The sequence below is a fragment of the Erythrolamprus reginae genome, chromosome 6 (assembly GCF_031021105.1).
Source record: "Erythrolamprus reginae isolate rEryReg1 chromosome 6, rEryReg1.hap1, whole genome shotgun sequence".
In the NCBI taxonomy this organism is placed as follows: domain Eukaryota; kingdom Metazoa; phylum Chordata; class Lepidosauria; order Squamata; family Dipsadidae; genus Erythrolamprus; species Erythrolamprus reginae.
Window position 1 is genome coordinate 67330581 of NC_091955.1, and position 13173 is coordinate 67343753.

At 39.6% G+C, this 13173-nt stretch overlaps 2 protein-coding genes across 2 annotated transcripts in view; one reads left to right on the top strand and one right to left on the bottom strand.

Annotated features, from left to right (window-relative positions):
• Positions 1-6525: 6525 nt before the first annotated feature.
• Positions 6526-13173, bottom strand: part of GALR3 (galanin receptor 3) — a 30113-nt gene continuing 23465 nt past the window's right edge. Inside the window, exon 3 of the mRNA XM_070754815.1 lies at positions 6526-9454. Within this exon, the coding sequence (XP_070610916.1) occupies positions 8884-9454 (571 nt within the window). The 3' untranslated portion in view covers positions 6526-8883. The remainder of the gene's footprint in view (positions 9455-13173) is intronic.
• Positions 7519-8358, top strand: LOC139169138 (claudin-34-like). The gene is given in 1 exon segment (XM_070754965.1): positions 7519-8358. A coding segment is annotated over 1 exon segment (840 nt).

A 13173-nucleotide genomic window follows, 5' to 3' on the forward strand; every position in this document is an offset into this window, starting at 1 on the left:
AATAAGTTCAAAGGGAAAAAAAACAAAACCTCAAAGCTGTTGTTATGTCCTAACAGGGTGTTTTGACTCTAACCAGCCAACAGTAATTAAAAAGGAAGCCGCTTGTAGCTATTCCAGCATCATCAAAATTCCAAGGTTGTTTTAGTTCCTTGAGATTTGTATCTTCTTATGATTTTATTTTTTGGTAAATATGCAATGTTTGTGGCAGAAGAGCTACCAGATGTGTAACTTTAAAAGAGACACAGTTCTTGGGTTTTCCTGAATGCAGCAGCTGGATCAAGGAACCCCGAATTCTCTCCTAAAGAAGATGCTTTAGTTCTGAATTGGCTCAGACTTTGCTAGAACTGTCACTGTGAATACAATGAACTTTATTCTATTATACAAGGAGGGTATTTTATCTTTTCAATAAAACTCTGTTTTGCTGTCAAAATGAGTTTGAGATATTTATTCTTTCCTGCCTTTAGGTTGTTTCCCTTCCTCTTTTTTAATCTCAACCTACAGCCATTTCTTTACTAGAACTAACAGCAGTAAAATAAAACGTGACAATGTCTTGTTACAGTGAGCCTAGAGGCTGTAATCTTGTAATTTCCCACATGTGACCGAAAACCCATTAAGTTCTCTCTGACTCTTAATACACTGGGAACTGAAAACATGTATACTGTCTTTGGAAAAGAGAGGAGTTGATGAAGGAAGAGAAAGTCTCAGTGAGAAGTGCTTGTTAATTTGATCAGGTTGTAAACAGGAGCGGGGAACATATAAAAAGCTGTTCTGATCATTTGGAGGAAATGATATTATTTAAGCGTGATGGCGAACCTATGGCACGTGCATTACAGGTGGCAAGTAGGGGCATGTGAGGTGTTGCCCTATGTCAGCTTCAGTGCCCATATGCACGCTAGCCAGCTAATTTTCAGCTTTGGGAAAGGGCTCTCTGGACTTCAGGAGGTTTCCCTAAAGCCTCTGGAGTGCGAAAAATGGCCCAATGGGCCAACCAGAAGTTCGGAGAAATGGCCCAATGTGCAAATGATCAGTTGTCTGTTTTTCTGACCTTCCAGTTTCTGTTGGGGCATTTTTCACAGTCTGGAGGCTTCAGGGAAGCAGCTTGAAGCCCTTGGAGCAGTGTTACCTCTAATTTTTTTTGGGGGGTGGTGGTGGAAAAGTATAGTGTCTGAGCGGCAGTCCCTTCGGGACTGGGCGGCACAGAAATAAATAAATAATAAATAAATAAATAAATAAATACTGTGTGTCTATAACAGTGAGCTCATAATAGGGCAACTCTATCAATATCAAAATGCCACTTAAATAGTTGAGCTAGTTTCAAACTAGATTTTGATTTTCTTTCTCTCTTCCTTACTCCCATTCTTTTTCTTTCTCTTTTCCTTCCTCTCTTTTTTCTATCTGTTTCTCTCTCTTCCTCTCTCTCTCCTTCCCTCTCACTCTTTCCCTCTCGGCTTCTGGGCAGGTTTGGAAAACTCTGAGTTGATGATGATTTTTAAGTGAGCGATTGCTCACTGCTCAGTTTAGAGGGAACTATGCCTTGGAGTGTGAAAAATGGCCCAAGAAGCAAACGGAAGTCAGTTTTTCCAACTTCCGTTTTACCTGTTGGGTCATTTTTTACACCCTGGAGATTTCAGGGAAGCCTGAGGATGAAAAATATCCTAACCGAGAGATGCATGTGTGGGGATGAGTGTGTGCACAGTGTGATGTGCATGGGGTGGTGGTGGTTCTGTGCTGACGTGTGTGCTAGTTTGCGCATGCACTCTCATTTTTGACACGCAAGAAGAAAAAGGTTTGCCATCACCGTTATATATGATCCCCCAAAATATGGAAGAGAGGAAGGAATGATAAACTAAACTTCTTAACAGCACAGCATAAACTATGTGGTATGAGTATTTACCTTCAACAGTGTGATGCACATAAAAAAGCAGGGCTGGTGATAATCTGTATTTTTTGTTATTTTTATACTATGGCTATGAATATTTCTTAAGCATAATCAAACTTGCTAGAATATCTTCATAAACTACTCAAGGCTCATTTATACCGCCAGGCATGGGGGAGTTGAGATAGCCTTTCCCCCTAGTCCACTACAAGTTATGCATGGTATGTTTGTGTGTATGTTTGGTTTTATAATGGGGTTTTTTAGTTGTTTTTTATTATTGGATTGTACATGCTGTTTTTATCATTGTTGTTAGCTGCCCCGAGTCTGCGGAGAGGGGCGGCATACAAATCCAATAAATAATAATAATAATAATAATAATAATAATAATAATAATAATAATAATTATTATTATTATTATTATTATTATTATTATTATTATTATTACAGGGGTATGTGTAGGTAAAAGAAGCGATGATAATATGTTTATACATTATATGACTCCATTTTGTGGTTAAACACAATTTATTGGTATAATTTATTCAGTTTACCCCATAGGCTAAGCCATAACCCATACCTCACAAACCACAATAATTGGGTTCATACATTATGTTAAAGAGGAAACTATATTTTGACTTTTCATAATATACAAATACATCTGCTGATGGTTTTTTTCCCCTGCTGTCTTTATCTAAAAATTTTGTAGATGAAATTTGGAGTGGAATCTATCAAACTATCTCAGGCTCAAGCTCCTTTGGAAGTGGGAAGCTGCTTAAAGAAGGGTTACATGCAATTAAGCAAACTACATGATTTTTATGCAATGTGTAATCCCAACCCTAGTTTAGTCCATGCAGGCTTGGAAATACCATAATTGTAATAAATTTGCTTCCTCATAGCTAAAACTCTTTTGTAAACAGAAAGCTCTGCGTAAAGAATTTGCCCCAAAGCCTGACTTTTGGTGTTCCTCCATCACACAAATGGCAAAAAAGAAAAATGTACAGTAAATTACCGGTAGTCAAAGCCAATCCTGCCTCTCTAAAATGTCTTCCAACTTTCAAAAGGATTTTTTTTAACCATCTCTATTGCTATTTTGGCATATCCATCATTTTATAATTTTTGTTTACCATGTTTTCATTCGTTTGGTCATTCATTCATTCATTCATTCATTCATTCATTCATTCATTCATTCATTCATTCATTCATTTAATTTCTATGTCGCTCAATCCAGAAAGACTCACAGCTCCATTTTCACTGGCAGAGAGGTTCAGGAAGCTGTCACAGCCAAAAATTCAATTCAATTCAATTTATTAGATTTGTATGACGCCCCTCTCTGAAGATTCGGGGGGCAGCTCACAACAATAATAAAAACAGTATAACAATGGAACAAATCTAATAATAAAATTATATAAAAAACCCCAGCAATTTAAAAAAACCATACAGCACATACATACCAAACATAAAATATGAGAAAGCCTGGAGATGTCTTAATTCGCCCATGCCCGGCGATATAGGTGGGTCTTGAGTAACTTGCGAAAGACAAGGAGGGTGGGGGCCATTCTAATCTCCGGGGGGAGTTGATTCCAGAGGGCCGGGGCCACCACAGAGAAGGCTCTTCCCCTGGGGTCCGCCAAATGACATTGTTTGGTCGACGGGACCCGGAGAAGGCCAACTCTGTGGAACCTTATCTGCCGCTGGGATTCGTGTGGTAGAAGGCAGTTCCGAAGGTATTCTGGTCCAATGCCATGAAGGGCTTTAAAGGTCATTACCAACACTTTGAATTGTGACCGGAAACCAATCGGCAGCCAGTGCAGGCCACGGAGTATTGTAGAAACGTGGGCGAATCTAGGAAGCCCCACGATAGCTCTTGTGGCCGCATTCTGCACAATCTGAAGTTTCCGAACACTTTTTAAAGGTAGCTCCATGTAGAGAGCGTTGCAGTAGTGGAGCTTGCAAGGACCACCGGTGACCTTCCTGAGCTCCATTTTCACTGGCACGGGGTTGCAGGAAGCCATCTCAGCCAAAAGTGGAGCTTGGGAGCCCATTTTCACTGGCAGAGCACTTGGGCCACCACAGGCGCCACCGCCCAACACAAGTGACGTTGAGCTGGGCACGTTCCCCTTGGCCAGGTCTACCTGGCACCTCTCAGGTCAAACACAACCCTGATGCAGCCCTCAGTAAAATTGAGTTTGACACCTCTGCTCTAACACATCTGAATGACACAAGACCATGGAAAAGCATATCTGTCATTGACTCTAAATCTGAAAATTGATAGAACAGAATTGTTATGGCTCTGCATTCAACTGTTTGGGCTCACACAGAACAACCCTGAATCTTATTAGCCATTAATATAAACAGGGCTTCCCACTATCTCAATAGCCGATGTGTAAACTCTGCCTTGGGTCATCCTAACCCCGACTGTGCTGTATTATAGCAAGTTATCACAGCAGGGAGAGAGAGGAAAAATAAACATTTATGTGATGAAACGCTAGGAAACTCATATTTCAGAAACTCTTAATGACTGTCATAAGATGATAAAAAGCTAAGCCTCAAAAGGCACTGACAACAGAACATTAGCCAGCACTTCACTTATTAGTAATCTATGAGTGATTTGATTTTTTTGCTTAGCATATTATGCAAACTTGATCCTTGGATTTGTCAATGTTTTTTCTTTAAAAAAACATTTTAAACAAATTGTTGTATGTTCTCTTTGGGAATTTCTTCACTTTGTATCAGTCAAGCAGATATTAATTTGAGGCACTAATAATATGTATTTTTATTTTAACCGAGTAACCTGTTAAAAACAGATCAGATCCAATAAATCATAAGGAGGGGGAGGGGAAGGGGGAGGAGGGCTACTGCCTGGACGGGGGGAGACACAGTGGGGTAGCAAAAATGGAGGTCCACCCCAGAGCACCCAATTTGCACTGAAAGATGTTGAAAGAAAATGCATAAGCCACACCCACTGTGTGGTAGTAAAATTTTTGGTAGCCCTTCACTGAGAAGGAGGAGGGGGAGGAGAAGCATAGATTACATACACACAAATGAATCCTTCTTCATTAGTATCACCCCGCCCTTGGGGTGTCAGAATAATAGTTCGATGGGAAAATAATATGCTGCCCCCATTTATGCTCTGCGTTCTGCTCCCTGGCTAACAACAGATATTATCTTCATGGAAGAAGACATTTTGAGAGTGACTAGTGAGTTGTGTTTTTCATCTGTAGGCATCTCCCTTGGAATTCATCAATGACTGATAAAATAAACACACACCCCTGTGTTGTGTTTGTTCAAAAGTATTACAGAAATTCTGTGATTGGTTAAGACGCGGCTATTTAGAAAATAGCCGCGAAGGTTAAATCGTTGTCAGTTAAAGAAAGCCCGCCGTTTTAAAAAGTATAAATAGGGCAACGGAGTAGCCGTTGCCCTCAATTCGGAATTTACTGTTCCAGCGCTTGTATCCTGTCTTGTTATGAATAAACCTGTTCTGTTCAAACCACCGGAGTCCTGACTTTTCACCCTGAAATGGAGCTAAGTGTAATAAAGATCATGTAACTGATGGGCCAATTGGGCTTGTTAAAGACATATTAGTGGGGGGGGGGGGTAACACTTTATATTTCAAACAAACTGGAGGTGGTTTGGAAGAAGCTCATCTTCCTCTGGTAAATAAGTGCTGCTTTGATAAATAAGTTGTGCATGGATTAAAAACCAGCAAAGCCTATTTGAATGGTTGCAAACATTTAAAAAAATGAATATACAGTATAAGCAATATAAGCAATAAGGTTCCTTTGTGCCACTTTCAACTGTCTTAAAAACTCTTATGAGGCATAGCCCCTGAAATGTCATCCTAGATGGAAAAATCTCTGACAGAAAAATCAACCTCATAATAGCTCCCCTGATTCTGCAATTAATGGAAAAGTGGAAAAATAATAACGGACTATAATTGGAGCAAGCTTGTCATATATTCTCATAGCTTTACAACAATTCTTTGGAGAAACAGATGCTGGAGGGAAAATGAAATAATAAGCTGTTTATATGAGCGATCATCTTTCTTTGCTGTTGGGTTTAAGGTGCAAGATTGAAAACTGTGTTTTGTCCAAATACAAAGCCTTGAAACTAGGAGGCAGAGGATTAATTAACTAAATACTCCTGGGTCAGCTCTAATTTTCAGAATCCGGCAACAGAAACAGAGGTGCTGCGCTGCATATTTATGAATGTGAAATAATTAAAGTTCAACTTTGATCAGGTCTTTGGGGGAGTCAGTCTCACTAATATTAGTGGAGAAAATACCAGTTTATCATTACTTATTCAAAAATGTATTCTGCTAATTCATTTTGTTTATTAACAAAAGAGCATAGGTGCAGAGCATATTACGCTGATGAGTCTCACTGGTATTCATGCTTATTCAGAGGTCAGTCCCATTAAATCTGTAGAATTGTCATTCCAACAATAGTTTTAAATTTAAAGACATTGGGAGAAATATATGTTTGCTGGTATCAGTAATGTAGCACTTTGTTTCTAGGTTACTGCTGAATTCAAATTAATTGCTCAAGGCAATTAATTGCAATAAACAGGCAAATAAAAAAGGCTTCTCGAATTTCTAAAACTCCTGTTCAACCCCAAAATAAATAGACAATGATTTAGGTGCATTTGTCATATTTTTATTTTTCTATCTAACTATGGGGATCGATTTCAACTCAATTCAGCTCAGCTAAAACCAAACTATCATATGATGGTTGAATAAGGATGGGCTAATTCCATCACAAATTATACTTCCTCAGCTTTGAGATGGTAAGCAGGGTTTTTTTGGCAGTGCAAAAAGTTCGGTCGCTACAAGCCCCAAATACAGAACATTTCTGCATTTGTAATCTTCAAATTAAAGCATACATTTTTTCAAGGAATAAAATTAAATTCAGCTCCAACATGATGCCAATTCAGCGTTTCATCTTATACACCTGTTTACTAATTGTAAATAACAATTAGACAATATTGCAGGGGAGGGGAGCTACATTGACATTGGAATCAACACGAAGAAAAGGAAGAGAGACTGAATGGAAAATTTATCCTTTGGACCAGTAGTGGTTCCTGAATTAGTTTGCTACCGGTTTGTGCGCTTGTGAACATGCGCACAATGCTGCTGCTTCTAAGAACCGATCCAAACCGGGAGCAATCCACTGCTGCTTAGGACTTCCAGAATCCTAAAAAGTCTTGAATCAGAGCCATCTCTAAACTTTAACTCACATTGCCGTGACATCAGCCAATACAGCTCTATTGGATTATCCTTCTGACAATCAAAACCATGAGTGTCTATGGAGATTCTCAGTCATCCAGGTCATGGTGGTCCCAAAGGTGCTTTTTCAAGAGGCAACCGGACTTTCTGATCTTTCTTTGAATACATTTCGCTTCTCATCCAAGAAGTTTCTTCAGTTCTTCATTCTCCTCTCTCGGAACAATGCTTAAGAGCTTTAAAAATTTATACTGCTAAGAAATCAGTTGGGGAAATTTACTTCCAATAGAATCAGCGATGAATGCCCTTTACACTTCTAGATTATTTGTGTATTTATGTACAAGTGTCAGAATAATAGCATACATAGACTGTATGTTGAACTACTTTGTTTTGATTTTATTTGAACAGTTTGAAGTTCACGTACATGTCCAATAAATCACTTAATAGGCAAGTACCAAGTTAAACAGAATCCACGATTACAAAATGGTCAGTCTGGATTAATAGGGTCCAGTTTGGTGGTTATTTGCTTAGTATCTTGGGATGGATCCTGTGTATTACCTCAACTGCCACCGATCAATGGAGATTATGGCATCTTAAAAGTAAGGACGGCTTGTATCCTGGCTTGTTATGGATCGGAATCTGGAGAGCCTGTTATCTTCACAGCATGCATCCAGAAAACAGATTTGTCCACTGTGAGGTATTCACTAAAGACCTGAAGAAGCTGCCCAACAAATTTTTTCTGGCTCAAGATCTGTTGAGCTTCTGTTGCATTGTTGGAGCAGTGGGGATAATTTTCATGAGCGTTGCCTTGTGGAATGTTGTCCAAGCCATAACACACAAAACCTTTTTGCTCATTCTTTTTAACGTTGGAGGCCTTATGGATTTCATAACAGGAATCATAATCTTAATTCCCATTTCCATCACGATTAATGCAGACGTTATGTTTCCTGATTCTTTCAAAACGCCTACTTCTCCAGCGAAGCAGGAGATTGGAGCTGCTATTTATATTGGCTATCTTGCTGCAATGTTATCATTGGTGAGTGGTGTTATGGTCATCTGTACTAAATGCGTTTTTCAAAACGGTCAAGAAAATCGTGTTTTACCCCCAGCAGTTGGATCGCTGGAACCGTCTGACATTTTTAGAAATACTGGTTCTTCTGGGAGAATCGAACAACGGCAGAAAGTGGAGCCTGAGGCCTGGACTGATGCAGTATCACCTGTGAATTACGCAGATATAAAGAAAGAATCTGTACAATCAATGTAACAGCAACTTGTTTGAGCATGCTAAGGAGGTTCCTATTGTAATAGTTACTCCATATGTTGTCCAATCCTAGGTTGAAGGGGAGGAGGCAGTTAAGAGGCTGGACAGCAGAGAATCACATTCAAGGAAGAAGAATCACCAACCAGACTAGGAAATCCTTTTCTGCTGGTGCCCAAGATCTCTCTCTCTCTCTCTCTTAATGATACCATCTCCCATTAATATTTAAAAATTACTGTTGTTCATGCTGCACTCAATGAGGTGACTGTGTATATTTCCAGAATTTTCTTGGTCCTTTTGTAATTTCTGTTCAAATCTGATAATGTCTTGTAAATGTTAAAGCCATTTCTCTGGATGAATGTGCTGTGTTCCCCTGTTCTTACCAATAGATCCATGCAAAAGTTCATATTTCCCTCATGAGGCCATGCTGCTTTTGTTTTTCCTCCAAAGAGACCTACAATCTGGTTGAGGAACCATCAGCAGCATTGGCCACACGGATTCATTGTCAGTTCACTTCTTCTTGTTCCTGCCTTAGACAAGAACACAAGTGAAAACTTGCTTGAACTTCTTGCGGAAGTGCTTGGAAATGAGAGCATAAACAATTGGGTTGAGGCAGGAATTGGCATACGAGAAGCAATGAGAAGCTAGGCGTAAGGCAAAGGTTGTTTGGTTAAATTGGAAGTCGCCAAACCAAAAATACAAGATTACCAGATGGTGGGGCAACCAACACAAGCAGAAGAGGACAGTCACTGCAATAATCATCTTGGTGACCCTCCGTTTGGCTTTGCGGGACTCTGAGATTCCTTCCAGAGGGTCTACAGCAGTCCACAAGAATTTGATGGTTCTGGCATAAGCCAGGCTAACAACAGAGATTGGGAGGATGTAACTGAACACAAAAGTTAGGATGTCTAAGATCTTCCGGTGTTGGTCCTCCCAAACAGGGGTACACATGAACGTCTCCTGGTAATTAATGGCTTCGTAATAGCTGAGATAGGGTCCTGCAAAAAGCAGGGAGAGGGTCCAAATCATGACAATAGCAAGGACTGCATTGCAAGTGGTACGGAGATTCCGAGATTTGAGTGGGTAGCAAATAGCCAAATATCTGGAAACAAGACAGAAGTTGACAAATTCAATATATATATACATCGACCATTATTTTCACCTTCATTGCTTAATTGTGTTGTTCTTATTGCTTGTGACAAACCTTTTTAATCCCCTTTTCAGCATGAATTTGATACTTGAAATGCCACCCAAACCTACTACAGTGTTCCCTCGATTTTCGCGGGCTCGAACTTCACGAAAAGTCTATACCACGGTTTTTCAAAAATATTAATTAAAAAATACTTTGTGGTTTTTTCCCCCTATACCACGGTTTTTCCTGCCTGATGACGTCATATATCATCACCAAACTTTCGTCCACCTTTAATAAATATTTTTTTTAATAAACTTTAATAAAGAAACATGGTGAGTAATAATCTAAATGGTTGCTAAGGGAACGGGAAATTGCAATTTAGGGGTTTAAAGTGTTAAGGGATGGCTTTTGATACTGTTCATAGCCAAAAATAGTGTATTTAGTTCCGCATCTCTACTTCGCGGAAATTCAACTTTTGCGGACAGTCTCGGAACGCATCCCACGCGAAAATCGAGGGAACACTGTATTTGGGAGTCTATTGAAATTGATGTAGGTGTTCATAATTTCATAATCCCTTAAATGTAATATGACTTAAATGTAATATGACTTCAGTAACCGAGTTGTCGAAACCAGACTCCATAGTGTCATCCTCAAGCCCCCAACACTTTACCCTTAGATTATCCACGGTTGACCTATCCAGATTCCTAAGAGGTCAGTAAGGGGCGAGTACAAGTGCACTAGAGTGCCTTCCGTCCCCTATATCTCCTACACCTTTCTTCTATTCCTATATCTCTTCTTCTATTCTTTCATTGATATGCTTTATTCCTATATCTTCTCTTCTATTTTTTCTTAGATATATTTTACTATGAGTATCTCCTCTATAACTTCATTATATATTTTACTATGTGTATACCCACTAAAACCCTCATTGTGTATTGGACAAAATAAATAAATAAAATAAAATAAAATAAATAATATGAATTCCCCCCCCCCCCCCAACACAGGTAGAAAAGTTTTGCAACCCACATAGTTGAACCATGCTAAAAATTCTTTCTATATTTGGATATGACATTTTCCTGAAAGAATTTATTCATATACCCTTTGACAGGAAACATAAAGAACTGGCAAGGATGCTACAATTATTAAGGGGAAAGCATGAAAGGGGTAAAGTAATAAAATAGAAATAATTATGTGGAGAAGGCAAGACATTTTTTTTTAATTGACTGTGACATAGGTAGAGGTTAGGAATGAAGATGCAGTTCAGGAGATCATGCCTAAGGCCACAACTCTGCATTCAGTTGAATGGAATGGGAGAGTTTGGGTAGGGAGGAATGGCAGGTAAGCAATCCATGTAAGCTCTATTGCCTGGAAGATTTTTGCTAGCAAGTAGAAAGGTAACAGAATGTGGAGCCATCTGTCTAGATCAGACCAACACTCTTCATTCTCTACATCAATGACCTTTGCGATTATATCACAAGCAACTGTGTCCTCTTCGCCGATGATGTAAAACTCTTCAACACCACCGATAACACAACTACTCTCCAAAAAGACCTTGACGCTGTTTCTGAGTGGTCTAACACATGGCAACTCCAAATCTCAACTAGCAAATGCTCTGTCCTACATATTGGGAAGAAGAATCTGAACTCCAAATACGAACTGAATAATCAAATTATCACAGATAATCCTCACTCGATTAAAGACCTTGGTATACTAATAACAAAAGATTTAAGTGCCAAAGCCCACTGCAACAATATAGCCAAGAAGGCTTCAAGAGTTGTAAGCCTAATCCTACGTAGCTTCTGCTCTGGAAATCTCACACTACTTACCAGAGCTTACAAAACTTTTGCCAGACCCATCCTCGAATACAGCTCATCTGTTTGGAACCCATATCGCACCTCAGACATTAACACCCTTGAAAATGTCCAAAGATACTTCACCAGAAGAGCCCTTCACTCCTCCACTCGAAATAGAATACCCTATGAGACTAGACTTTCAATCCTGGGCCTAGAAAGTTTAGAACTAAGACGCCTTAAACAAGATCTAAGTATTGCCCACAAGATCATATGCTGCAACGTCCTGCCTGTCGGTGACTACTTCAGCTTCAACCACAACAACACAAGAGCACACAACAGATTTAAACTTAATATTAACGGCTCCAAACTTGACTGTAAAAAATATGACTTCAGTAACCAAGTTGTCGAAGCATGGAACTCATTACCGGACTCCATAGTGTCATCCCCAAACCCCCAACACTTTACCTTTAGATTATCTACGGTTGACCTATCCAGATTCCTAAGAGGTCAGTAAGGGGCGAGTACAAGTGCACTAGAGTGCCTTCCGTCCCCTGTCCTATTGCTCTCCTATATCTCCTATACCTTTCTTATATTCCTATATCTCTTCTTCTATTATTTCATTGATATGTTCTATTACTATATCTTCTTTTCTATTCTTTCTTAGATATATTTTACTATGAGTATCTCCTCTATAACCTTCATCATGTATTTTACTATATGTATATTGATATATACCCACTAAAACCCTCATTGTGTATTGGACAAAATAAATAAATAAATAAAGGGGCGACCCATGGGTCGCATCTGGCCCGCCCGCTATCTATGACCGGTCTGTGGAGGTTGGGGTCCACTCCAGTGCGAAGATGAAAGAGCTCGCGGCGTCTTCCGGGACTCCTCTGGTTCCTTTTTTATTTATTGATTGATTTTTATTGATTTTTAACAAGTTTAATATACACACAACATAAAACAGTGCATAGTGAAAAGTGCTCACCACCCCAACACACACATATACCCCACCACCAAATTAGGGGTGTTTCTTATATAACCCACTTTGACCCAAGAGCAATATATCTATTTACATATTATAGAGTGATTCCAATTTATTTATTGTATCTTGGTCTCGGATTCTACTCGTCATATATCGTCTTACCTTGTCCCACCGTCCCATCAGTTGTCCCAGTTCAGTTTCATTATCCAAATTTATCCTTTTATCTGTCATTTCAAATTGAATATGGTCCACCATGTACCTATACCAATTTTGCATTGTCCATTTTGTTGCATCTTTCCAACCCAAAACTGTTAACGCCTGAGCGCTTTCTATTCCTGATTGTTTTATTTCTCTAAATTCTCCCATCACATTGCTTTTAACTAATACTGCCATTTCCTTAGTGATTGTCCATTGTATATTTAATTAATGTCCTCTTGCACTTTTTGCCAAAATTCCTGCACTATCGGATGAATCATGAGGAAAGCAGAACTGGAGGAATCCCGGCAGACGTGGCGAGCTCTTTCATCCTCGCATTGGAGCAGACCCCGACCTCCTACGGAGAGCGGCTGAGCCCAGAAACCACGCAAACACTCCAGCGCAGTGACTGTGGTGCACCGTGTTGCCGTAAAGCAAACAATTAGGGGGTCTGTAGAGTGGGACTGAGTGTTTAGGTCAGGCCAGGGTCCGGCCCTCTAAAACCATCCCAATTTCTCATGCGGCCCCATGGCAAAATTAATTGTCCACCCCTGGTCTAGATCCTACCTTCCTGATATGTCAGATTTTCATTTACATAAAAATGTTCATGGTTGATTTTAAATGTATCCTTCAATCTGACTGGAAACCATCTAATCTAGCTTGAGACATTTCTATATCTCCTGGGCACTCTTGCGCAACATTGTGCCTACCGT